At 52.3% G+C, this 27,480-nt stretch overlaps 1 protein-coding gene across 1 annotated transcript; it reads right to left on the reverse strand.

The window, feature by feature from the left end:
- Positions 1 to 6,161: 6,161 nt before the first annotated feature.
- On the reverse strand, positions 6,162 to 27,170 carry SEC16B (SEC16 homolog B, endoplasmic reticulum export factor). The gene is made up of 25 exons (XM_066555906.1): positions 26,911 to 27,170; positions 25,839 to 25,945; positions 25,234 to 25,333; positions 25,021 to 25,117; positions 23,355 to 23,493; positions 22,856 to 23,013; positions 22,202 to 22,263; positions 20,469 to 20,604; positions 19,080 to 19,304; positions 18,350 to 18,447; positions 17,434 to 17,515; positions 17,201 to 17,318; positions 16,599 to 16,710; positions 16,303 to 16,408; positions 14,945 to 15,085; positions 11,986 to 12,099; positions 11,281 to 11,353; positions 9,022 to 9,273; positions 8,497 to 8,567; positions 8,079 to 8,216; positions 7,816 to 7,923; positions 6,876 to 6,957; positions 6,683 to 6,774; positions 6,522 to 6,590; positions 6,162 to 6,224 (listed from the first exon to the last, which is right to left on the reverse strand). The coding sequence occupies exons 1-25, from the start codon at positions 27,168 to 27,170 to the stop codon at positions 6,162 to 6,164; spliced, it is 3,003 nt and encodes a 1,000-aa protein (XP_066412003.1).
- Positions 27,171 to 27,480: the final 310 nt, after the last annotated feature.

Genomic DNA, 27,480 nt, shown 5'->3' on the forward strand with positions numbered 1-27,480 from the left:
TGGGGTTTGCAGGAGAAAATGGGAACTATCCTCTCTCCACATACAGCTCTTAGAGAACACTTCATCACAACAGGAAACCCAGCAGGGCCCAAAGCACAGACTCACAGTACAAACTGACAGGCACAGTACACCCCATGGCCTGCATTCCCCAGCAAACACCTCCTAGCAGCTCAAGCCCTACAAAAGCAGTTACACCTTTCTACACACATTGCCTCAGTGTTGATTTTCACACCACTGAAGACAGTGGTGTGTTTGGGCCTTCAGCACACCCACCTTCCACAGACATCTTTGCCAGATAAGGCAATTCATCAGTCCAAGAATGCTGTACCCTGCATAGTTCGATCCTAATCCAGCACCTGCAAATCCCACTGAGGGGTGGAGCAGAGCATCTCTGTGACCAGCAGTCAAGCACACACAAAGCTTTGGGCTTGTCTGTACTGCCCAGACATTATTTCCCCCACCGAGAGAATGCAGTGGAAGGACTTTTCAGACACACAGACCTCATCCCTCCCTCGCTGCAACTGTGTGGTCCCAGGGGCCTTAATTATCCAGGATCCTTCTTGCAGGGAGCTGCTCTGTGGGAACATTTGCATGTTCGACTCCTCTGGACAAGTTCTGAGGCAGGCAGCTAATCCTCTCCCAGGTCTCAATGTCATATCAATTTTCCTGTTCGAAGCTGAGCTCTCTCCATCAGGGGTTTTAAACTAATGAGACGTACTGAGGCCTTCAACTCTGGGAATATCAAATGCAGTGGGATTCAATTTCGTTTGATTTTCCTGTGGTTTTCCCTTTGTAATTAACACCAGACAGCATGCAACTTCTCTTCATCCTACCACTGGATACCATCTCCTCTCTCAAGACAAACATGTCAGGAAAGGTGACGCTTCTACCCTACGCTGCCAAAAGCATGATAATTTTTTTTTTTTTTTGCTTCCTTCCCCCAGCATGAATATAATCCACATCCTCAAGGTACTATTCAGACCCTTAAATCTCCAAGAGCAGTGGCACAGATCCCTCATGGTTCACAGCCTCTCCTACTTATTACTCAAACAGATTATGCTCCAGAAACACCTGTGCATGGGACAAGCCCTAAAAGGATTTAATGGGACAGTCTTTCCTAAAATCCTCAGAGGGCTGAGGATGTCCAATGTGCCCTAGCAAAGATGAGGAAATATGAATCATGGAATCATTAAGGTTGGAAAAGACCTCTAAGACAATCATGTCCAACTGTATCTGTTTCCATGTGCACCCTTCCCAAAGGCAGCCCAGTAGTCTTCCTACCACAGCAGGTTTTCCACACTGCTAAGACACAACAGCTGCCACTGACCAATAGCTTGGAGATCACAAGCCAATATCCACTTTTCTTTAAAAAAAAAACCCCTAAATGAGCTCAGTTTTGCCACATCTGGCAGGACCTGCAAGAATGGCAGTGCTGTTTTATCAGAGGAGTTTGGTACAGTCCCTCAGTGTAGCAAGGGGCTGCACAGCAAAATAACACAGTGCAAAAACCCCATCAAGAGGCAGCTCCTACAGACACTGTTACATGAAGGTTTTGAGGGAGTATGTGTATCTTTTAGTGTCCATTACTGAAACCATATAGTGCCAACATCCTATGGCCTCAATCCAGCAGAAATCCCTGCAGAAGGGCTCTCCTGCAACCTCTCTAGACAGAGAACATCTGAGGCAGGAAGGGAAGATACTGCTGTAAGCAAAAGCAGGTCAGATCTGCATTACACCAAGAGTGAAGCAGATCTTTCTCCACAGTTAGGAAAATAAAGGTCATCAACCTTCTGCTCCATACACCTTGACCCTGGACTCTCACTGCAGGAGCTACATCAGGGCTCAGAGCAAGACCTGGGGTTGTCTCTGCCAATCAAGCACATATATTAAATATACTCTTCTTAAAGGCACAGCATACTGCATGCTCTATTCTAAAGTAGCATGTAAAATACCTCATTTTTCAAAGAAAAACTGTTTTGTTTACAAGAATTCAGGTGTCACATTGACTTTTCTTCACAGGATAGCAGAATCTGGACGGGACTCACCTGGACTAATGCAGTGTGCAAATTTAAAATCATGCTCTTCCTTTGCACATCTATAACAGCTACATCCCATTTCTTATAGTGATTTCCATACCAACAGCCCAAAATGGTAATTTCAAGAGATGTTGCATTGCATCTGCCCTCGTGCCAGTTCCACCTTGGAAAATATTTATGTTAGGAAAACAATATATAGGAAAATATTACATTAATTAACTGGACCATTTGCCACCTGAAGCTGCAACAAACAAACTCTCCTGTACCTGCAGCAACCCCATGGATGTTTGAGGGATGAATCCCTCCCCTGTTAATGCTCACAGTGCTGTGTCCCTGCTTTGGAAAACACCAGCCCAGCCTCTCACTGCTGTGCCAGGAGCCTGCAAGTTCCAAGTGTCGAGCAGAACCTTGGAGCAGAGTTCAGCACAACTTTATTATCACTCCATCCCAGAGTTCCCCACACTACCTGGCAGCTCCAAATGAGCCCTCCACGCTGTGACAGCACCAGGACCACCGAGGTTTCATCAATATTCATGTCCTAGTGACACCCCAGAGAGCACTGGAAGCTCGTTTTCACCAGCAGATCATTAAACAAAGGGAAAGAGTGACCTCGCAGGACCAGCTGCATCACTATTGTCACCAGGAGCTGAAGGGACAGAGACAGGGTCATCACCCAGCACTTCTTTTAATAAATAACAGCTCTAAATGAGCATGGCCTTGCCATGCCCAGCAGGACCCACGTGAGACTGGAAGCATCAGGGACAAAGATGCCCAAACTGCAACATGCCTCCTCTCAGCAACTCTGACCAGGGGGATGCTGTTGGAGGAGGCAACATCCACCAAAACAGGGCTGTAAATCTGAATTAAATTGCTGCTTTAGGCACACTTAGCCCACTGCAGGGAACACACACAACTCCCTCCAAGGGCAGTAGCATTTAGGAGCACCCCAGGGCTTCCTGGAATGCTGCATCCCAGCTCAGGGTGTTTAGCAGAGAGCTTCCCCAGGCTGCACTACAGCACTCCACATGCAGAGACTGGATTACAGACCCTAATTGCTGCCATCCATCACATTAACAATTAGCATCATGTTAATGCATTTCCACTGCTCTCAGGAGAAGGTGGAGAAGGAAAAGGGAGTCTTAGTCCCAGTTTACCTCGAGTTCACTGGGAGGCCACAAGAAAGCAACTCACAGGCAAATTTTCCACATACCCAGGTTGCTTGGGATATTTCCAACTTCTGAAAAAGCCCCATAGGAAAAAAACCAACTCCTTCAGCCCTCCTTATCGAGGCAGACAGCTGCTCTACCTCCACATTCCCACATAAAGAAAGTAGCTAATGGAAAATCACCCCTCACTAAAAATGAGACAACCTCAGGGGTGGAAGATGCCACAGGCTCTTTTTTCTTACTTCTTTAACTGATGTTGATACCCAACTCAGGTGCATCAGTTAAGGCTGATTCAGCCTCTAAACTCTTCTGTGAGCCTTGATCTCCAAATGTCCAAATGTGGTATCAAGAGAGCAACAGGCAAGCAAGGAAGCTCCTGTACCCCACGTGCATGGCTGCACACGGAGTCTAAGGGGATTTGCAGCACTCTCTACTTCAGAAAAGTTTTACTATTTGAGTCCTTCCAGCTTCAGGGGGATGAAGTGCAGAAGAAGAGTAATATGTAATATATGTGCTTAATAGAATGGCAGAGACAGCCCTAGGTCCTGCTCTAAACCCTTATACAGCTCCTGCAGTGAGAGTCCAGGGTCAAGGTGAATGGGGTAGAAGAAGAGTCAGAAACCAAAAATCTGAGGAACAAATCTAAAATCATAGGATTTAGTTCTAAAATTATTTACTAGATCTGCAACTTCCACAAGCAAGAAGTCCCCTGTATGGATCATTTTCCTCTGAAAAAGAGATTGCCTGAGCAGCAGGATAGACCATGTTCAGTCTTGGAAGAGCAAGACTAAGAGCAATGTCTAAGCCCTGAGGTGAGAGATTTGCACACTCACACACCTTTAAATCAACTCAAAGGACTGTAGGGCAGCAAAAAGCCTCTGCCAGGCCAAAAAGCAACATACAGACCCCCCAAAGAGCTGCCCAAAGCATCCTCTGGCTGAGACTGAGGGACATAAAGATGTGTGGGTGCACAGCTGCAGCACACAGAGCTGTGAGGGCACCCAGCCACATGGGGGTCCCCCCCCCCTGCACCCACAGAGGCAGAAACATCCCAGATTTAGGTTTCCAACCTCAGGAAACCCACTGGAGTGTGTGCTGCAGGCAACCAGACTCACCCCAGGGCAGCATCCTGGGCCCGGCCAGTCACTTACAGGTCCTGGGAGCCAAGCAGCCCTGGAAGAAGGGACAGCCAGGTGACAGCACCTGGATCTAACCACACAGGTGCCCCAAGTTTATGTCAGCCTTGATACCTTGATATGATTAAAAGCCAGCAGTCCCTGCACTGTGAGTCTGGGGGTTAAAACTATTCACCTGCAGCACCTCCCTGCAGGGGAGCCTGGACTCCATCACACAGCCCATCCCCAGAGGGCTCCAGCCCCACAGCCTGCTACCAACAGCGCTTGGATCAGAGGGTCACGAACCCCACAGACAACCCCACATCGTTTCACGGGGGAATCCCCACCCCACAGCCCACCACAGCCAAGTTTTAGCCTCGCAGTCCTTCAGACGGAGACCGAGTCCCCACAGCCCGTCATGGGCAGGTTTCAGCCCCACCTCAGGCACAGCCTGAGGGTTCAAAATCAGGCAGGAGGCTGGACACCAAGCCTGGGTACAGTGTGAGGGGCCAAGCTTCATGGGTCCCCTTCTGTTTTTCACCTCCTGCTAGTTTGAGAATACCCCAACATTTTTTTGCTCTGGGACTGTAGACCATTCTCTACCAGGAAGAAATTTCCAGGGGAGGTTCTCGCTCCAAGCTCTAAGCTATCAGGGATATGACACCCTCAGGAGCTGGCTAGGTCTGGCATAACGACATCTACCCCACAGGTTCGTGCCCGCAGCTCCCAACACAGCCCCTCAGGCAGCAGCTTCCCCGCCCCGCCATGAGCCTGCGCTTTAACCCTCACACCGGGACACGCCCTCAGCCCCCTTCCGACCAATGCGCGACTCTTAATCAGCATATAATCGCAATGCAGGCCGGGTAGAACCAGCGTCTCACCCTAACTTAAAGCAGCCGCATCATTGAGCCTTTATATAGCGGCGGAAGCGCCCTGAATCGCGTCCGGGGGAAGCTCACTGCCGAGGCCACCCACGGGGTGCGCGTCACCCGCGCCCCGCCTCGGGGAAGGTCTGAGGGAAGGGCCGCCCGCGGCCCCAGCAGGGCCCCGCCCGCGACGGGCGGGTGAGCCACCAGCAAGGGGGGGCGCCGCGCGGGCCGGCCCGGGCAGGAGAAGCCGCGGCGGTTCCCGTGCGGAGCCCCGGCGGATGCTCGTGGCCCCGCGGTGCTTTGAGACAGACTCACGGCCGGCGCGCTGAGTCCAATGGGTGAGGTGGGGCAGCGCCCCATAACCCAATTCAGACTACTCTCCCCCGGACACCCTTTTTACTTTCACTTTTCCGCCATCCTTCCAATCCTCCTTACCTTTCTCTTCCACCCCTCCCTTCCTTCCCCACACACCTCAGTGTTCCACTCCTCCCCCTGTTTATTACTGACTTCAACCCCCCAAACCTGGAGCCCAGCAGAGAGCAACCAAGATCATTAAGGAGCATCTCGCTTGTGAGGAAAGGGTGAGTGAGTGAAGAGAGGGGACTTCGTTTAAATATCATCTATGTTTAAATACCTAAATGTATAGCAAAGAAAGGTAAAAAGAAATACTGGAGTGGACTTCAGGAACCACGCATAAGGGATGACAATAATGAATCACGCAAACCAGACCTAAGTTTTGTGAAAGTGGAAGGTAGAGGCCTGTGTTCTCACCTGAATCATCAAATTATTCACCCCCCTCCCAGCCTCACACCCCCCCCCATTTACTGGCTTTTAAAGCCAGAAACCTCCCCCTTATTTTACAACACCCTCCACCAAGCAAGTCCAACCATTCCTACCCCATCCAAAATAACCACAAACACCATTTTGGTTAAAAAAACTTTGTGTAATTGGTCTCTGCTGTCCCCACCCACCACCTCAGAGTGGGTTGGGATAGCGATGCTGGGAAAGCAGCCTGGGTTGGGTGGGTCGGGCAGGAAGCTGGGAAACAGAGAGAGAGGTGGTGTGAGCAACGGGCTGTACCCCAAAATGTTGCTTTGCCATCATCAGGATGCAACCACAACCATCCTCCCTACATTTTGCTCATTCATCACACCCTCCCATTGCTGTCCTCCCACCATTGATTTACTTATAAAAAACCCTTATTCCCAAAACTGGTATTACCTAAACCCCCCCCCCCCCCCCGCCCATAGCAGATCACCTGAAATGTGGCACCACCCCAAAATCAGGAGCCACCCCAGGTCTCATACAGTACCACCCTCATAAAAGTACTCTCACCTGAGCGACCTGGGCAGGGTTGAAGAGAGGAACTGAAGCCACTGGTGGCAGAGGTCCACGGTAGACAGCCTGGAAGGACCAAAGAGAGAGAACCTTAACAGACACCCCAAGCAGAGAGGTGTCCCCCATCACACACAGGTACACTTCCCTCCCCTCCTCACCTGCTGTCCTGCTGACTGCCTTCCATCCCATGAGCCTTTCACCTCTGCAGACACTGGATTAACAGCAAAGGTGCTTTCACCCTCCATTCCTCCTAGGGCCAGCAACCAAAAACAAAAGCCAACTTAAAATTAAGAGGAGAAACTTGTGAAAGGGTGATGGGGGGAGAGGTGAGGGGAACTGTGCGATATTTACCGGGATTTCTGGAGAGAGGCTGAGCCAAAGAGTTTGTCCCAGCTGCCAGAGGGGCAATGGGTGGGGATGGTGATGCCTGCTCCTGAAATCACATCCACCCGTTTAGAGCAGAAGCTCCTTCAGCTGGGAGAAGACCTCTGCACCAGACACCACACCAGGCTTTTGGGGTACCCATTCTGCACCCCTCCTGCTGCAGAGGTACCCCAGGAGCTGCAGGAATCATGGCTAAGGAGGGGCTACAGGGTCAGGGCAAGCAACACAAGCATAAAGCTGAACCAGCCTGAGGGTTCAAAATCAGGCAGGAGGCTGGACACCGAGCCTGGGTACAGTGTGAGGGGCCAAGCTCCATGGGTCCCCTTTTGTTCTTCATCTCCTGCTAGTTTGAGAAGAATATCCCAACATTTTTTTTTTGCTCTGGGACTGTAGATCATTCTCTACCAGGAAGAAATTTCCAGGGGAGGTTCTCGCTCCAAGCTCCAAGCCATCAGGGATGTGATGCCCTTAGGAACTGGCTAGGTCTGGGATAACCATGCATGGCTGCTTCCTCCTTGCTGCTGCACTTCCAATTAAAGAGGCTTTCCCTTCCCTGCATCTCCTAAAACCTGCCAGAGCACTGCTGCTCACAGCTGCTGTGTTCTGCTCCAGCGGAGGGCGAGGGATCCCTGCAGAGTTTGCCAAGGGCTTGCATGACCTCATGGCTGAAGGAGGCTATATGAATTTATATTATATATATATATATATGAAAGAGGCTATATGAATTTACAGTTATTATTAATCAAGGATACACTAACAGGCTAAAAGGGCTCCCAGTCCCCATGTACCCCCACACGGAATGGCCATGGCCCCTGCATGAGGACAGGGAGAAATGGGGAGATGTGTCACCCATTCTCACAGCTGCACCCTGCATGTCACCAGGGACAGGATGGCTTTTTGTCCCTACCTGTGGTCCTGATGTGGGAGAGTCTGAGCCTGTCTCAGACTCAGCTTTGGGAGAAGTTTCCTTGGTGGGTTTTGACCGAAACCAGCCAAACCACCTGAATCCAGAGCTCTGGGAAATGAAGGAAAAGAGTGGAAAGGAATAAGAAGGGATGGATGCCAGGCTCCTCCAGCTGCCTGCTGGGAGTGGGCATCATTTTTCCAGGGGCAGGGCTGGCATCAGGGCCAGGCAAGCTCAGGGCATGAGGCTCTTGATGGCATGCTCACCTTGTTCTCCTCTGGCTTCATGGCCTCTGCCTGCTCCTCAGCAGTGTCCTCACCTGCGCTGTCCAGGGAGGGCTGGCTGTCCCCCAGGGACACAGTGGAGGTCTCTGACAGAGTCCGAGTCCTGGCTGGTAACTCCTCCTGCCATCAGACATGGAAGCTGCCACGTGCTGTTCCCACAGGAGCTGCACCGAGCATGGTCAGAGCCCCCCTGGGACTGCTCCACACCCAGATTAGTGGGGAGCATCCTTAGGGACCCCTACATGCCTTACACAGCAGGGCACAGCTTTCACCCAAGGGAACAAGTGGCACCGTGATGGGGGGATTCCATGTGAGTTCAGTGCATGCAAGGATGGGGCAGCACATCCCAGATCCAGCCAGGACCCTCAGTGGGATGGTCTCTCTGGCTTCTCTGACTCACCTGCTCTGCAGGGAGGGCTGGCTGCACCCCTCCAGGGGACAGCCTGGCACCCCAGGGCTCCTCAGCTTCTCCTGTGGAGCAGAGGGAAGGACACAGTCAAGGTTTGATCTGTGGAGCTATGGATTTATCCATCAGAGGTATTTGCAGAGCTTGTACCATGCCCCTCTCCAGAGCACAGCCACCCACGTGGTGGCCAAGATGTCCCCCCAAGAGATGCAAAAGGCCATTCTGATCCCTGCCAGAACCAGGGAATAAGTGGTGAGGCTGAAGTGGTGCATCTCAAAGGCAACTTCTAAGGAAGAAATTCCTTGCTATGAGGGTGGTAAAGCCCTGGCACAGGCTGCCCAGAGCAGCTGTTGCTGCCCCATCTCTGGAAGTGTCCAAGGCCAGGCTGGATGGGGCCTGGTCTAGTGAAAGGCGTCCCTGCCCATAGCAGGGAACCAGCTGATCTTTACCATCCTTTCCCAACACAAACCATTCTGGGATTCTGTGATTTCTGCAGGGAAACAAGGCTGCAGCACTTACCTGCTGGCAGCACTGGCTGTGGAGGGGGCTCAGCAAAACCCCCTCCCAGAGGGGCAGGTGTCTCTTGGCTGAGCACAGGGGGCTGCAGCTCTCTCCCAACGCTGGGCACTGGAGATGCCGCGACCTGAGCAGGTGCTGGGGACCTCAGGGACACATCCTCCGGGGACCTCAGTCCCTGCGATGGCACAGGCTCAAACCACTGGTCATACTGGTAGCTTTCACTCTGGGGAATCTCATTGCCAGGCTCTTCATCTGCCAAAAAAACCCCACACCTCAGGAATTTATAATTTTTGTAATGTTTATAATTCTGTTGGGCTGTTCTCCCCTTTTCCATTAAACATCAGCAGGAGCTGGGGGAGTGAGGAAAGGCTTCAGGCACCAGGCAAGGGAGGAGGTAGGACACAGCACAGCAATAGGAACCTTCCAGAGATTTCAAGGAAGGTGGGCTGGGAAAGACTGGGGGAATTATTTTTTTGTTCCTGGGAATATACCTGAGGCTATAAATGAACTCAGAAGGAGAATGCTATGGAAGCAAAGGGCCCACAAGCAGCATGCACCAGCAGCTCAAAGGAGGCTGAGGTTTCCAGCCTTTTCCCCCACTCCTGCTGCACACCCTGAGCAGGAAATATTCAGCAGGTAGCTTTCATTCCTGTTCCACAGCAGCACCCATGGATGAGTTCTTTGCTCTAGGCAGATTTATTCAGGGTTGGGATTTTTTTGTTTGAAAGGCAAGTTGAGCAAGCAGGATTGGTTTCATTTCACACGCACATTGGTCCCAGGTGTGTGTCCTGCTCATTCCAGCTCAGCAGCCTCCTGCCAGAAACACTGGACACTGGGAAACTCCTCTTCCATTGCTGTGAGGCATGGCAGGCAGGACCCAGATCCCATAGGGAAGGATTAGGGCACCTCTTGATGCTGTCAAACCCTTTGCTTTGCTGCCAGCATCACCTCCAGCCCACTCAGGATTGGCTTCACAACCATGAGCTGCTCCCACATGGCCTGGAGATGCTCAAGATCCACAAGGAGGAGGATGGATGCTCAAACTCATGCTGCCTGGCAAGCTCAGCTGGAACAAGTCAGGGAGGACCACGTGGATCCCAGCTTGGCACCTGGTTTGGGCTTTGTCTTTCCAAGATGGATGGACTCAGCACCAAGCCAGCTTTCTCTGCATGCAGGTCCCTCAGGTGGTGGCTCTGGATGGCCTTCACCATGGAGGAAAGGGCCAAGCACAGGGAAGGTGAGCTGTGGGGAGACCACATGGAGCAGACCTGGCTGCTCAGAGAAGCCAAGCCAATGGGATCATCATACTTGCAATTTCCTTCCAGGGAAGGAAGATCATAGTCTGAGCCCTGATAGCAGCAGAAGGCAATCAGGATTGATGATCCTTTTTACTGCCTGGGAGAGCTCTTTGAAAAGGAATTTGGCAGCAAGAGGGAAAGCTGATAGGAAGAAACGGCTTGAAGGAATTAGTTGTGTTTCATCCTGTCTGCACCAGCCTCTGCTCTCCACACTTCAGTGCCAGCATTCCCAGGCAAAGGCACATCCAAGGAGCAGGGGACTGTGCAGGAGCATCCTGCTGATGGAGCTGGATGTGAAGCAACATCTCCCCCTGACTTCTCCTCAATGGGACATCCCAATGGATGCCTGCCCATGTGGGAAAGAAAAGCCCCCCTGCTCTTTCCTTGACACCAGGGGATGGCTGTGCCCCTCCTCTTGATGTCTCTGGACTCTGGGGGTCACCAAAGGGTGAAGCAAAGGGATCAAAGAGGCAGCAGGGAAGGAGTAATGCTGATTCTTCAGCAACAGGCATCCTGCAGCCTGGCACAGAGCTCCTTCCTGAATCCTTTGCTGTTTAAGTGTGAAATCCCTTTAGTTCAGCTCCAGTTTGCACCCTCAGAGGACTGCCTGAGAATGGGGCTGTCTCCCCTGAGGCTCAGCTGGGAGGCTCATCCAGCACCCACCCCCAGCTGCTCTCCTCCTCCCACAGCACCCAGAGGGACCCTGAAGCTGTGGTAATTAGGCCCAATTACTCAGACTTTGTATGAGCACCAAGCATTGAGCCCTCACTTTGCAGCCCATGCCTGAGGGATGCATCCAGGCAGGAGGAGCCTTTGAGCTCTGGGGGGATGCAAGGAGCAAGGAGTTGCTGCTGGTAAAAACTCCAGGGATTGGGAAGCTGCTTCCCAGCCCATGGCAGCACAGTTCCACGCAGGGAGAGCCCACTGGGGAGACCACAAGCTGCTGCTTTGGTGTATTTACCTGCTGTTGGTAGAACAGCACAGGGCAGCTCCAGCTGAGCAGGTGCCACCTCTGGAGGAAGATCATCTTCCACCTGCAGAGGTAAAACATGGTAAAATGGCTAGGAAAAAGGGTGGAACAGGACAAAAACTAAAGAAATCACAAAGCCAATGCAAAGGAAAGCACAGTGCTTGTGGATTTGGGGCTCATAGCCCACCCCAGGCTGCAGGAGAGACCCACACCAGCTCTTTCCCAGTAAGCAAGAGGAGCTGCAGCACCCCTGAGAGCTGGCAGGAGGGGAAACAAGATGGAAAAGGTCACAAAACCAAAAGCAGGTGTGAAATCTGAATGAAAAGCATTAATCCAAGCACCAGACCATAGTTAAAAGACCCCAGAGTACAGCCACAAGGTGACACCCCATCAGTGAGCTCTGCAAGGTCCCCCTGCAAAGGGAGACCATCACTCCCCCACCAGCCCCTGCCTGCCCCCCTTGAGCCAAATCAAAGAGAGTTTTGCCCTGTGTGAAGCTCTGCAGCCCTCAGGCACTGCAAGCCCCTTGCTCCCACCGAATCTGCAGGCCCCAGAGCAGAGACCACATCTCAGAGCTCACAAGCAGAGAAGAACAGCAGCTTTTGAACCTCCATCCCCTCAGATTCAGGGAAGAGGAGGAGATGCTCCTGCAGACAGAGCACAGCCCAGAGCAGCTGTCCCACTGCCTCTCCTTACCTCCCACTCCTGGCAGCAGGCTCGGAGCTGCTCCAGCCAGTCAGGCTCCAGTGCCTGCTCCTGCTCTGGCATCTCCAGGAGCAGAGGGTCACAGAGCTTCAGCCTCTCAGCCAGCTGCAGGCCAGGGGGACAGCAGGGATTAGCACAGGGTCAGATCCACAGGGATCTGTCACACAGGGGCTTGGGAAAACAGCATCACTTCATATTACAGGGGTTAAATAACACCAGCCTCCTGTGCAGGATTTATTCCCTCTCCCACACCCTCACAGAGGTGCTGGCCCATCCCATGCCCCACAGTGTCAGCAGGGCTGGCTCAGCACCTCCACAGAGATGCCAAAATACTGTGTCAAAGATGCTCCTTGCATCAAAGAGACAGGTAAATATCAGCATCCCTTTTCCCCCCTGAGGAAAATGAGTGGCTTTAATCAACCCCCTCACAGGCATCCTGGGGCACTGGCAGGTTTGCAGGACACCCCACCAGAAGCCCTGGAAAGAGCCCAACTCCCATGGCAGCTCCTAAGCTCCTCACCTACCCCATGAGGATGGATGGGAGCTGGTGTTTTTCTGATCTGCATTTACAAATCTCTGAGAAGATTTCACAGCCTCCCAGGCTTGTCCTGATGCTTGATGTCCTTAGAGCTAAAGAGTATTTTCTTAATATCTAAGTGAAATCTTCCCTCCTGCAAATTAAGCCCCTCTATCCCTGCTCCCATGGAAGCTGTGAGAGGAGCCAGCCAGCATCCCCCACGAGCAGCCTCCTGTGTGCTGGAGGGCTGTTATCACATCCCTCAAACCCCTTTCTCCCCCACCATATCTTGCCTAGAAGAAATAACCCTCAGGCCTTCTCCAGAGGTCATTTTCCCCTCAGTCTCTTATCGCCCCAGCTCTCCACTCCCACACTCACTCCAATTTAGCCCTGTCTCCACATGCAGCAGCCCAAACAGGCCCCAGCCAAGACCCCTGAGACCCCAGCATGGGGGGATTATCACCTCCTTGTCTCAGATATGACAGTTGTACTCTCACAACCCAGAATAACACTATAACATGGTGAGGGTTTTTTTTCCTTTTGTAACAGCATCCTGTTATGCTGCTGCTCAGTATTTTTTCCATGCTCCACTATCTCCCCCAGGTCCCTCTCTGCAGTATTGCTGCTGTGTGTTTAATTTCTCCTGCAGAAGAGGGTCTGTGCTGCCCTGGCTGCAGCCATCTCAGTGACTTGGGGCTCCAGCTCCCATCAATGGAGCAGGAGGCTCTTCCAGGGCAACCCAGGAGTCCAAGGTGAGATGCAGGGCTCCCTGCAGAGCTAATTCCCTGCCTGAAGGAGTTGTTTAGACAAGGATCCAGTTTTAAGACAGCTGGGTGAGGGGAGATGGCACTCAAAGCACTGATGTTCATCCACATATTTACTGGATTTTCTCTTGCTGATATCAGCCCCTGATCTAGTGGAAGGAGTCCCCCATGGCAAAGGAGTTGGAACTAGGTGATCTCTAAGGTCCCTTCCAACCCAAACCATTCTAGGATTCTTGGGGATTTCTCAAGTTTCCTCTGGCTACTTCATGCTGCCTTATCTTCAATGCTTTGCTACAAGGCTGCCACCTTGAGGGCCACCAAAAGCCACCCAGAGGTGACTACAGCTCAGCCACCCTCCACAGCCACACAACACTCAGCTATTCCTTCCAGCACCAGTCCTAGCAGCCATTTCTTTCTATTCCTGAGCTTTTAAAGCACAAACTCTAAACCAGCACAAAGCACACTTCTCAGGTCTGTGAGTTTACAGCAAGACGGGACCTGCACAACTGGACCCCAGCATGGGACTGGCCAGGAGAGCAAAGCAACCCTGCAGCCAAGCAGGAGCCTGCACTACCCACTGTCCCATCTCTTTACAAACACACCTATGCTCATCCTGAATCAATCACAGGAAAAAGGAAATTATAAGCATGATTACTCCTAAACGGGGGGAATGTTTAATCCAAAAGCTTATGTGCACTTTGATCCAGTATTAATGAACCAGCACCTGGTTGTATATCGTCCCCAGCTTCAAAAGAGGGGAAGTCTTAATCAAACACTAATGTGTATCATAATTTGTAACACAGTCTAGAACATCAAAGACAAGAGCATCTACGAATGCACTAGTTTTTCAGATGAAAGTGTTTTCTCCCAGGAGAAGCATTATCCCCAGCAGAATGGCAGATCTAAAAGGCTGTTAGACAGCAAATAGGCTTCGAAGATCGGGTGAGGAAGCAGTGCCAGCCAAATTTTGGGTGAACTCAGCAGCACCCACTTCAGACAGGCATCTTGCTGCCCCTCACCTCAAAGCACCACGGCTTTAGTGCCTTTCATAGAATCACAGAATGGTTTGGGGTTGGAAGGGATCTTAAAGCTCATCTTGTTCCAACACCCCTGCCATTTGCAGGGACACCTTCCACTAGACCCACCAAAGCCCCATTCAACCTGGTCCTAAGGGCTGGAGGAAGGTGACAAGCAGCCTCAGCACTGCCCTGGTCTTGTGAGAGCCCCAAGGGGACCTGGGACACTTGCCCTTGTCCCTCTCTACCCCAGCCCCCTGCTCAGGAAGCAGAGGGGCTGCACTTGGTGCTACACGTTGGGCCATGCTCCCTCTCAGTGTCACCCCAGCACACACCCCTCAGGAGGTAAAGAGAGTTGTAGAAGATGTGCTGGAGGGGAAATGTGCACTTAGACTTCACTTCTTAAGCCTGTGACATTTAGAAGTTCAGAAAACCCCACCAGACTTAAAAACATCCTTTGTTTCCAAATAACTCTGCTCCTACTTGGCAGTCAACATAACACCTTTGTTTTCTACCCGAAATCCACGGGGATTAGAAACCCTGTACTTGGCAGCAAATCCCAGGGGGCTGCTCAGAGCTGCCAACCACTCCCACCCCAGCAGTTCCTGAGCAGGGATCACACCCAGGCTGGGATGCAGGAGGTGCAGACTCACCCTCACCACTTGCCGTGCCAGGACGGGGTGCGCGGCGGGGTCGCAGCGCAGGAGCGCAGTGGCCACAAGCTCGCAGTACTGCAGGGCCTGGGCTGGCAGCCCGTGGTCAGCCAGGCGGGAGGCGTAGAGCAGCTTGTACACCTTGGGGGAGAGAGGCAGAGCAGCCAGGGGTGGGAACAGGGACATGGACAGGGCTGTGGGTGCCCTGTGCCAGGCACATCGCCCCAGCGTGGCTCAGAGCGCCCTGGATCGCGCACCCAGAGGTCACTTGCAACTTCCACCCATCCCCATGGAGGCACCCAGCCCTCCCTCCTTGAACCAGGGAGCTTCACAGAATCCTGGATCCTGCACACAGAGGTCACTTCCACCCATCCCCATGGAGGCATCCAGCCCTCCCTCCTTGAACCAGGGAGCTTCATAGAATCCTGCACCCTGGATCCTGCACACAGAGGTCACTTCCACCCATCCCCATGGAGGCATCCAGCCCTCCCTCCTTGAACCAGGGAGCTTCATAGAATCCTGCACCCTGGATCCTGCACACAGAGGTCACTTCCACCCATCCCCATGGAGGCATCCAGCCCTCCCTCCTTGAACCAGGGAGCTTCATAGAATCCTGCACCCTGGATCCTGCACACAGAGGTCACTTCCACCCATCTCCATAGAGGCATCCAGCCCTCCCTCCTTGAACCAGGGAGCTTCATAGAATCTTGCACCCTGGATCCTGCACCCAAAGGTCACTTGCAATGTGGGGCCACTTCCACCCATGCCCATGGAGTCATCCAGCCCTCCCTCCTTGAACCAGGGAGCTTCATAGAATCTTGCACCCTGGATCCTGCACCCAAAGGTCACTTGCAATGTGGGGCCACTTCCACCCATGCCCATGGAGTCATCCAGCCCTCTCTCCTTGAAGCAGGGAGCTTCAGAGGATCCTAGAATGGCTTGGGTTGGAAGGGACATCAGAGCTCATCTAGTTCCAGCCCCCTGCCATGGCCAGGGACACCTCCCACTAGACCAGGTTGCTCCAAGCTCCTTCCAGCCTGGCCTTGAACACTTCCAGGGATATGTCCACCCCAAGGCAGCAACAGCTGGGTGCTGTTTTGCAATAGGAAAGCATAAATAGCTGTTAGCCAGAGAGCAGGAAGGCAATGAGAGCTGAGCAAGCACTGATCAGACACACTGTGCATCCCAAAACCTGCCCTGAATGAGTCCCTTGGCCAAGGCAACCTGTCCATCATTCCCAAAGCCCAGTAAGGGGACAAGCCTCAGGAACAGCTTGAATTCCAGGCTTCAGGGAGTTGGGTGCATGTTTTGGGGCAAGTCTGAGCTCTGCACGAGATGTAGTTGAGCACATGCACTACCTGGAAGGGCAGCAGGAAGGATTCGGGCTGTCGCAGCTGCCGGCAGTACTCGAGGATTTCCATCCTCTGGATGGCCTCTGTCCGGGCGAACTGGGAGAACGCCTGGCTGCGGGGAGAGGGGCGGGGTCAGCGGGCAGGAGCAGAGCTCCTCCCCAAACAGCCCCACACAGAATGCACACTAGCAGCGAGAAAAGCCCCGACCAGGGATTGCTTCTGCATCAAAGTGAGACCCCAGGGAGGGCGGAAACGTGGGGCAGGTGACTCTGGCAAAACGCCAGCCTGCAGTGCTTGCTCACCGGTGGCTGCTGCCCAGCAGGGCCATGCGATCTGCCTTTGCTCCAAAGTAACCAAAGGGAACATCTGCCATCAGGTAGCAGAAATGAGCTGCTTCCACTGCTCCCTTGCTGGCTGCATGGAAAAAGACAAACCTTTAGTCTGAGACATCACCACACGGTCTGCTTTGCTTGAGGCCCTCAAGCTCACCCATAAAATACAAACTGAATTGCCTCACTTTCCTGGCAATGCAGATCCTGATCCTTCCCTTGTCCCTGTTGTTTGTCTGTTTTCCCCAGCTGCTGCTTTTTGTTTCAAGCCTGAGCTTGAGCAAGGCCAGCTCCAACTCTTGCAGGATACATAGAATCCCACCACTGGTGGCAAGGCTCAGTCCCTGCAGTTACCTACACCTTCCCTGGCCCCAACTGCTCCAGGTGTCTCCACAAGAGCATCTAATGGATGTGACTGGGCCCAATTCACCTGAGGATCCATTGGCACCTCACCCCTTCCACCACACAGGCACTGCAGCTCCAGAGGTGCAGGCACAACCATCTCAGTGTGGACATGCACGGTGACACTGCAGTGCCCACCCCTGTTATGGCTGCTCCCACTGATCTCAGCTCACCCAAAGTGTCCCCCATGGTGACAATGGCTCGGTGGTTCAGCTCTGTGTCTCCAACCTTGTTGGACAGCATCACAGCCAGGTGGGGCCTCCAGTCCCCCCATGTGGGATCCCCACAGCACTGGAGGGAGAGGAGGAGAGCAGAGGTGAGGAGAGATGGTGACCAAAAGGTGGGTGTCACAGGCAGGTGACAGCACAGGGGAACACATGCCAGGGCCAGCCTCTTGCTCACGGACCAGAGCTGCCTGAGGGATCCTTCCTGACATCAGCTGGAAGAGGGTCTGCAGCGGGTCATTGGTGGCCAGTGTGCTGGTGAACCTGTGAGGAGACAGAGAGAAGGGCTGCACACCAGGACCCCAGACCTTCATTCACCTCCCAGAGCACAGCCCAAATGCCCCAGGAAACTGATGTCTCTAGGGGTTTCCCAGAGAATCCAAGAAGGGATTGAGTTGGAAGGCACCTTCTAGTCCAACCCTCCTTCCATAGGCAGGGACACCTTCCACTGGACCAGGGTGCTTCAAGCCCAGTCCAACCTGGCCTTGGACACTTCCAGAAATGGGGCAGCCACAGCTGCTCTGGACAACCTGTGCCAGGGCCTCCCCACCCTCACAGGGAAAGATTTCTTTCTAACATCTAATCTAAATCTACCCTCTGTCAGCTGAAGCCATTCCTCCCTATCCTATCACTCCATGCCCTTGTAAATAGGAGGCAGAGAGGATCACCAGCCTCTGGGGGTGATGATCTGTATTACCTTCAGAGAAGGCAGGTCTCCAGGACAACACTGCATAAAACCTCCTTAAAAGGATTTGGGTTCCACAAGACAGAAAATTTCTGCTTAACTCTCCCTGAAGGGATCAACCCAATCCAGACTAAGTACATTAAATTTCACCAGAAAATGCTCATACAAGTGGGGTGAACAGCTGGGACTAGACTTGATCACAGTGAAAATGCTCAGCTCCCCCTGCCCCATGGCATTGGGAAGCTGAAGGACTCAGGCCTGTTTGGATGGATGTCCTCTGTCCCCTTTGCCCCCTCTGGAAAGGCTCCAGCTGGAATGAATGCTCTTTTCCAATTCAGGGGGCACTGAAGGAATAGCAGGCATGGAAAGCCAGCCACGGAACATCATACCCTGCTTGAGCTTCTCCAGCTTACCCGGTGAGGACCCAGCTGTACGTCCGAGGGTCCATCTTGCTGGAGAGGAACAGGGCATGGCCCCACAGCTGGTTCCTCATGGCCCAGACCAGAGCCTCCTGCAGGTGAGGGGGAGAAGAAAGAGGGGTTGCACCAACTTTGCTTCCTCCCTCCTCTGCTCCCCCAGCTCAGAGGAGAGTCCCAGTAACTGCTCTGGTTTTAATTAGCATCCTCCAAATTAGCATCTTCTGCATCCCTTTGTCTTTCTACCCTGAAAGTTTACAAGAACTTGGACCTTCAAATCAATGTTGTGTCCCCTATGTTTCCAGGTCTGTGCTGCCTGTTAGCCCTCAAAGCTGTGGGATCCCAGTCCGGGCACCCAGTCTACAGCCCTCCTCTCTCTTCTCCTTGTGCCTTAGGTATCCTGTGAGATCACATAGCTGCAAATGGGTTTGGAACAAGACAACCTTTAAGGTCCCTTCCAAAGCAAATAATTCTAGAACTCTATGAAACTAAATGTGGTAGAGGTGCTGGTAAAAGCCTCTGCATCTCATCTTCACTTGGGTCTCCCATCCCAGTTCCCAGTGGTGGGAAATCACTGCCACAGCTTGGAGGGTTGATCCCACAACCACAAGTCACTTCTTGAAGGGTGAAGGAGCACCCTTCCCTTTAAAACCTGCCTGAAGAGGCCAACAGGTCCAAGAAGAACAAAACCTCCAGCCCCACATCCTGGATCCCACTCACCACTTACTTTCTTCCTGCCATAGTAGAGGAGCTTGGTGAACTTCTCCACGATCTGTGCCTGTGTCTCCACAATGGGCGGGAGCTCCCCGGTGATGAGGTCCAGCGGCTGCTGCTGCGCCCACTCGTCATCAGCCATGCCCAGCAGGCTGGCTGCAGGCTCCTGCCTCCTGTACCTGTCCTGGCACCTGCAGTCCTGCAGCAGCAGCTCCGCCGTGTCCGAGCCCACCATGGACTGTGAAAGGGAAGGAAGGAGCCACCTGGAGGCTGCCCCAGGGTCAGAACCCAGGACATTGCTCTGGCTGCTCTGGGTGATTTGAGACCCTGGCAAGGGGCTCAGGGACCTTGGCATGGAGTCAAAAACACCTGTGCCTTTGATTTTAGCCCATGGAAAAAACAATTACCAACTTTGTGTGAAGATTTACAAGCCACAAGAGTTTGAGTAGGACGATAGTTAATTTGTCACAAAGTGAAAAAGTAGAATTTTGGGGTTTTAGAATGGGGGTTCAAGAAGCAAGATGGAGGAATCTAGGCATGTCCTATCCTTCTTCTTCTTCTTGTCCTCCATCTTCTGCTAGGATAGTGTCTTCTTTTTGATTGGTTTAGAATAGAGACAGACTGTCTAACATAAGTGATAGGTATTGGAAAATTATTGTAAATAAAGTACACGTAGTTTGTAGTATAAAAAGTTAACACCACCAGTCAATGTGCCACAACCCGACCAGCTGGCCAGACCTCAGCAGGTTAGAGAAAGAATGTAACAGATAAGAGAAAATAAACAACCTTGAAAAGCAAAACCGAGGAATCTCGACTTCTTCTTTGGTCGCAGAGCTAAGAAAAAAGACTTTCTAATACCTCAGGAGTCATCTCAACCACAGAAACCTGAAACCCCACAAGCAAAGGCTGATGGCACTTCCAGTCTGCCCCCTTCTTACACCTGCATCCTCGTCCCAGCACATGCCCCAAACAAGACCAGCTTTGGCCACCAGCACAGGGAGTTGGAAGGAAAAGGACTCAGCACAATTAGCAAGACCTTCACAACACTCTCTCTGATGACCTTATCCACCTGCTTCCAACAAGCAGCTGCAGACTGGATTGGGTGGATTTCAGTGGATTAAGGGAACAGCCCCCTTTTAAGTGTAAGTGCTGGGTCCTCCATGAAGGTGGCACCAGTCCCCTTCACTGGGCTGTTGGTAGTTCCCAAGGACAAAAAGCAATCACAGAGAAGGATTTGCTTCAAATATCCAGGCAGCATCAAACTGAGGAATGAAAATCAGATCCTCTTAAGGTACACCCCTTACCCCCAAAAATAGCAACTGGATCAAGAGGCACCTAAGGGACATACTACTTGTCTCATGTCCAAGATCAAAAGGGTCAGCCCCTTCCATGGGATACCTACCCCATTCTGCCGGCAGAGGAGGACCAGGAGTTTCCAGAGGAGACAGGAATCTCTGCCCCTCTGTGTTGAGAGATCACAGCCTGTGGTTATCTTCTGCTGGCAAAATGTCATCACATCCACCTTGTGCAGATCTTCCCTACAGCAGCAGAAAGAAGCATCAAAGAAACCCAAGGCAAAGCAACCTAGGGCATCATTTGGGCTCAGTCCCCAGGTTCACTGATGGGGATGACAAAGATTCCAAGCAAGAGCTGGAGGAAAGAAGATCCCCCGGACCAATGACTACTTTCAAGTTCAAACACACTCAGATTTATGGTGACACCTAGCAGATCTGCGTTTCAGGGATGCAAAGTAAATTTCAAACCCACTCTTTGCCCTCCTGATAATATTTTCCTCAATCCATCTGCAAAGAAACAGTTTGGATTTGCTGTGCTGCCATTGCATCCATGGATGTCCAAGGCTGCAGAAGCAGGCACAATCTGTTGTGGAGGCAGAGTGGGAGGGTCACTTGTGTGACCACAGAAACCCTTCAGCTATGTGCAAGCCAGGCAGAAGTGCTGCCATACAATAAAATAACCATTCAGTTAGGAAGGAAGAGTGGATGAAACAGGACAGAGAAACTGCAGGTGGAGATGTTGATCCTGACTCAGTCATTCCAACATATTGTATGGAGATTCCCAATGTACCCTTTGGCACAAGTGGGAACCCAGAATCACAGAATGGTCTGGGGGTTGAAAAGTAGCTTAAAGCTCATCTAGTCCACCCCCCCCCCGCCATGGGACCTTCCACTAGACCAAGCCCTATCCAATTTGGCTTTGAACACTTCCAGGGAAAGAGCATCCACCACTTCTCTGGGCAACCTGAGGCCTTATTACCCTCACAGGGAAGAATTTCTTCCATATATCCACCTAAAGTTCCCCTCTTTCAATTTGCACTTGTTGTCCTTTGTCCTGGCTCTACAGTTGCTGACAATGAGACCCTCTCTGGCTTCCTTGCAGTTACTGGAAGGTGCTGTGATGTCTCCACAACCTTCTCTTCTCCAACTCCAGCTTCCTCAGCCTGTCTCCATAGGGAGGTTTCTGCAGTCCCTTTATCCTCCTCTGGACCTGCTCCAACAGTTCCATGTCCTTCCTGTGCTGGTGGCCCCAGACCTGTTTGCAGCACTCCGGGTGGGTCTCACGAGAGCTCACAGAGGAAGCTCCAGATACTCCCCCCAGCTTCTGTGTATGCACAGCTCTTTTGCTTGGTAAATACTTTTTCCTTTTCTCTCCCTGCTTTGGTTGAAAATGACCAGAAATAGAGACAACCTGATGCAGCACCCCTGGTTCATCCCCAGGCTCACACTGGATGAAGGTGCATACTGGGTCTGACCCTGCTGTGGCTCAGCCATCTCAGGGGACAAAAACTTTAGGAAAAGCTAAGCCACAGGTTGACCCAGAGCTTCAGATGTTCAAAGAAACAAAAAAAAATCATTTTTCTGAGACAAAATGAGTACAAAATAAGGTCAGATGTACAAACCACACTAAACCCACATCCTATGAATATTCAAAATACCAAATCCCACAACCCAAACCAACCCAGACTGCATCAAAGGGGCTGGGCTCTCTGCCTGAACTTAGACCTTTGTAAATAACTCAAAACCACAGGGACCCTCTGAGTCTGCCTGGAGCTCACATCTCCTCATAAAGGAGACAGCTGGGAGGACACAGCTCCTGGACCTGCCTGTGCTGCCATACCTGGCCAGGGGCCCAGGGAAGGCTTGCAGCTCCTCCAGCTCTTCTGTGCAATGAAGGATTGCCTAAAAAACAAAAGTACATTCAACAGCTGGCCTCCAGCAATCAGACCAACCCCAGCTGGGCTATTGGGAAGCCAGTGCCTTGGCCAAGGATTGAACAGTGCCAGTGAACCCTGTGCTGTCATCAGGTAACCACAGAGCACAGACCCTGAGCTATCACATGGACTCCAGTGCTAAGGTCCAGTAAAGAAATGTCTGCTGAGATGGCATCTGCTTCCTTCTGGAGGTAAAATAGGAGGCTGGAATGCTGTGGGAGACTCGGGGACAAGGCCCCTGTTTTGGAGCACTTCAGGAAGATAAATGGAGTTGTCCTTTGGAGAGGAACACACCACATCTGTCCCCATGAGAAGGGATCACTGTGAGCAGGTCACTGGTACCCAGGGTTACAGAGCTGAAGGCTGAAGGCACCACTCAGGCACAGGCTGGCACGATGGAGACTCAAAAGTTCACATGGGATGGACAGAAGATGGGAGCAAGGAATGGGAAGGCTGCTGAGGAGGCTGCTTGGGTTATGAACCATGTCTGCATCCCTCAGGGTGACAGGAGCCACTCCAGGGAGGGGACAGGGGGGCCTGGAGGGCCAGCTGTGTCCTACCTCCAGGCTGTGCAGCTCGACACGGGGCAGCCGTCCCTCAGCAGGGTGGTGGGGACACACCAGCACCAGGTGGCCCCCAGCTCCAAAGCACAGTGCTGTGTGCAGCTGTGGGAACTTGAGGGGGACTGCTGGGGGTGGGGTGGACACCAAGGGCTCCCCTGCAATGACACACAGGCCACTGTGAGCCACTCACACTGATCACACACCACATCCACTGTGGAGGGCTTCACCAGTCCCAAACTTGTCCCCCAACTAAGTGGCCCTCCACTGACCCCTCTGTGCAAGAATTGTCCCCCAAAGCAGCAGATGTGCACAGAAGCTCCTACACCTACCCAGGCAGAGCCCCTGGACCATTCACCCACCCTGCAGCCCCCCAGTCACGCCTTGTGCCTGCACAACCTCCTCCAGGAGAGGACCCAGCTGAGAGACAGCCAATACCCTACCACCAGCCATTTATTCCCTTGCTTCCCCCTTGTCAGAGCCCCCCATTCCACCTGACCTGTTTGTCCTGTGCTCCAGGACCCCATTCCAGGGCTGTAGTCATCAGCACCATCACGGATGTACTGGCTGAGCTCATGGCTGCTGGAGCTGAGTCCTGACTCTTGGTACTGCAGGAGCAGGCTGGGCTGGCCCGAGGGCTGGGAGGGAGGGAGAGCACACAAACCTGGCTCAAAAACTAGGGACATTGCTGATTTCCTGCTCCCAGGCAGTGGGGCAGGCTCTGCTGCTGCAGGGAAGTGCCCAGCAGGAACAGCACAGCCAATTCCCATCCCAGCAGCTCACACCCTACACCAGCTTGGGTTCACCCAACAGCTTAGAAAAGTAATTTACATCAGCCACAGCTGTAGTCTGACAGCTTTCCTAGCCCTTACGTGAGCTCCTCACCACAGCCAAAGAGATGGGGCTTGGAAACCCAAAAAAAGCACCACCCAGGAGCAAAATCACCAGAGCAGCTTTGATTTGATCTTTTAATTTTCTCTTGGCAAAACCCAGCAATCAGGACACGTGTGATGGAGCATGACTTGGTGGACAGAGCTGACAATGACACACAGCTGTCATCTACCTAGGAGGGCTAGAATTGTGGAATCATGGAACCATTAAGGTTGGAAAAGCTCTCTAAGACTGAGTCCTACCATTTATCCACCACTGCAATGTTCACCACTAAACCATGTCCCCAACTGCCACACCTACACGTCTTTAAAATTCCCCCAGGGATGGTGCCTCTACTATGTCCCTGGGCAGCCTATGGCAGGGTTTGACAACCCTTTTGTTGAAGAGTTTTTTTCCTAGTATCCAACCTAAACCTTCCCTGGCACAACTTAAGGCTGTTTCCTTGTGTTCTGTCACTTGTTCCATGGGAGAAGAGCCTGATCCCCACCTGGCTACAGCCTCCTTTCAGGGAGTTGTAGAGAGTGACAAGGTCACCCCTGAGCCTCCTTTCCTCCAGGCTGAGCCCCCCACAGTCCTCTCTGCCTCTCCTCATCAGGCTTGTGCTCCAGAATGTCACAGACATGTTTTATGAAAAATCCTTTCCTTAGGATTTTTTTCTCCTGAGAAGCTGAGAGGCCTCAGGAACAAAATGTAAACCATAATTATTTGCTGCTGTGGAATGCAACAGGTGCATCTGTGATTGGTCTCATGTGGTTGTTTCATATTAATGGCCAATCACAGTCAGCTGGCTCTGACTCTCTTTCCAAGACAGAAGCTTTTGTTATTATTTCAATATTTTTCTATTCTTGGCCAGCCCTCTGATGAAATCCTTTCTTCTATTCTTTTAGTATAGTTTTAATATAATATATATCATAAAATAATAAATCAAGCCTTCTGAAACATGGAGTCAGATCTCACCTCTTCCCTCATCCTTGGATCCCTGTGAACACCATCACACCAGACCCTTCCCCAGCTCCGTTGCAGAACATCCCACTAAGCCTGGATTTCTGTGCTGCTCCTGGGCTGAGCACACAGCCTTGCACCTGGGGGAGTGACAGCCCAGGAGAGGGAGAGAACACAAACACTAAAAACCCACTGCAATAATCCCCAGGGACTGTCAGGCACTGAGCGCAACATTGCAAAGGGGCCCTTCTCTCAGCTGGAGGGGGACACGTGGATTGTTCCCAAATCTCTGAGAGATTCTTGTCCTCCACCCCTGCCCATCTTGAGGTTACCTCTTTGGACCAGCCACCAGCCTCCCCTGAATCACTGCTGAGGGTTCCTTCCCTCCTGGCAGTTGAGGTGTAGCTCTCCTCATAGAAATTGTAGGTCCTGCAGGTGGGAGCAAAGGGAGACACACTGAAGGTCTGAGATTTTTGAACCACCCACAAACCCACTCATTTTGCAGCAGGTGGTTTCACAGGGCTGCACAGACTCCCCAGCTTTACCTGTTGTGCCCTGGGGGGCCTGTGGCCAGGTTGGGGTGGTAGCCCCTGTAGTAGTGCTGGTCCCGGTAACTCTTGCCATAAGACTCTCCCTGCCTCAGGTCTAGAGAGAATCAAGAGTCAGCATTACCCCTCCAGAGCAACAATGAAGTTGCAGAAGAAAATCCATGAATCAGGCAATTTGCCATGCCCGCTCAGTTTGCTTCCAAATGGTGCCAACACATTGGAGATATGATAATAATGCCTTGTGCACATTTGCCAACACACACTGATATCCTTTTCTCTTTGCTCCCTCCTCTTCTGTTCTGTCCAGAAACAGCAAAGAAGAGGCCCTGGCCATCCTGATCACACAGCACCATCCAACCAGGAATGACACAGGTTTTTAGCCGTGGTAATGAAGATCAAACATCCCTTGGGTGCACCTAGCTCCTGCTCACATTTCCTAAATGCAGACAGGGAGCCAGTGCTGCACAGAGCACCCACCACCACCCAGGAGCATGGGCAGGAGAGAGCCCTGGATGTGTGCAAGCCTTGGGAGAAGAACCCATCCTGGGGAAAGCATCACTTCCCCTGCAAGCTGCCTCCAGACCCAAAGGATGAGCCCATACCTCTGTCATCCTGCCATGCCGCTGGCTGCCACTGGTGGCTTTGGTAGGAGTAGCCATCCCTGTTGCCAGCTGCAGGATACTGCCAGTGGGGATCTTCATAGCCCTGCCTGGAAAACAACACAACACACTGATCTGGGGGAGAAAGGGTTCCAGGGTCACATCTAGGGTCCCTCCTGCCTGGGACTTTTGGAGGCAGCAAAGGGGATGGAAATAAAGCCAGGTCCCCCGCTCTGGCAGGGCCAGGAACTGGTCCAGCATCACACCTGGAAGGAGCAGGAAGAGGTTTGGATGGTTTGTTGCCCCCAGCTAGGAGAAAGCTGTGCACTGCAGTTTCAGTGATGCCCAGTTTTATAGAATCCAAGAATGGTTTGGGTTCCAAGGGACCTTTAAGATCATCTCATTTCAACCCCTGCCATGGGCAGGACACCAGGGTGCTCCAAGGCTTGTCCAACCTGGCCTTGAACACTTCCAGGGATGGGGCAGCCACAGCTCCTCTGGGCAACCTGTGCCAGAGCCTCACCACCCTCAGAGAGAAAATTTACTTCCTAATATCCCATCTGCATCACACGACCTCAGCACAAAACCCCACGTACCGACTCCATAACTCACTGAGGGCAATAACTCAGGCAAATCAACCCAGATTTGCTGGAAGCTCTTTCTCAGCACTGAGAACATCCTCCAGCCCACATTTTATCTGTCCACTCTTCACTGTTTCAGCAGCTGAGCTTGCAGGCTGCCTCTTGCTCCTATATTACCACTAGTATTTTTATTGTTCACCTTGCACTTAGGAAAAAAGAACTGCATTTAATCAAACCTGTAAGAAAAATGCACCTCAGGGCTGAGACAGAGCTTGTCAAACAGCAACCACAGAAGCCACAGCTTTAAGAAGAAATCAGAGCTGCAAATGCTACACAGCCTTAAATATAGAAGTCATGGGGCTGCTTGAATAGCTGGACATCACCTACTGACCCTCTGTGTCCCTGTGCAGTCACAAGGGCAGACCTGTGAGCAGTGCAATAGGCAGTTCTTATTTTAGGAAGGTTTCCAGGAAGAGGGAGCAGAGGGCTCTCACCTGGCGTGGGGCTGGCTGGGGTAGGTGCTGTCGGCGCGGGAAGCCGGCCGGCGGGCGTCACCACGGGGCTGGTGGCCCTCATCCCAGGGGTGACCAGGGCCGTGTCTCCCGTGCCAGGAGCCGGGCCTTGGAGCCTGCCTTGCCTGCAGGAGGTGCCGCCGCAGCGGGGCCGGGGGGCTGGGGAGCCCCTCTGCCCATGAGCCCCGGGCTGCCGGCCTCTCCCGGGGCTGGGGCAGCTGGGCAGGGGCCCAGGGCTCCATCACCAGCTTGCCAGCCAAATCCTCTCTGGGTTTGGGGAGCCTGAGCCCCAAAAGGCTTTAGTGGCCTGCAAATGATAAGTCACAAAGTGTTTGATCAGCAGCTTTTCTACCCCCTCAAAGCCCCCTTTGAAGCCTGTTGCCAGCTACTCTCTGATTTTTGGGAGCATCCTGGAAACCCAGGAACCTTTCCAAAATACCCAGAGGCAAGGAAAAGTCATCTCTAAATCTTCCTTAACTTGAAGCTCCCCTTAAAACACCAGGATGAAATGGTCTGTCTTTGAAAGCAACACATATTCATCTCTTCCCAGAA

Source organism: Molothrus aeneus, chromosome 9 (assembly GCF_037042795.1).
Source record: "Molothrus aeneus isolate 106 chromosome 9, BPBGC_Maene_1.0, whole genome shotgun sequence".
In the NCBI taxonomy this organism is placed as follows: domain Eukaryota; kingdom Metazoa; phylum Chordata; class Aves; order Passeriformes; family Icteridae; genus Molothrus; species Molothrus aeneus.

Coding starts and splice junctions, on each gene's coding strand:
- SEC16B (XM_066555906.1), bottom strand. CDS start 27,170: ATGGAGCCCTGGGCCCCTGCCCAGCTGCCCCAGCCCCGGGAGAGGCCG. Junction 9,274..11,280: donor TGCTGTTCTACCAACAGCAG/GTAAATACACCA, acceptor TTTTTTTGGCAG/ATGAAGAGCCTGGCAATGAG. Junction 8,568..9,021: donor ACAGCCAGTGCTGCCAGCAG/GTAAGTGCTGCA, acceptor TCTGCTCCACAG/GAGAAGCTGAGGAGCCCTGG.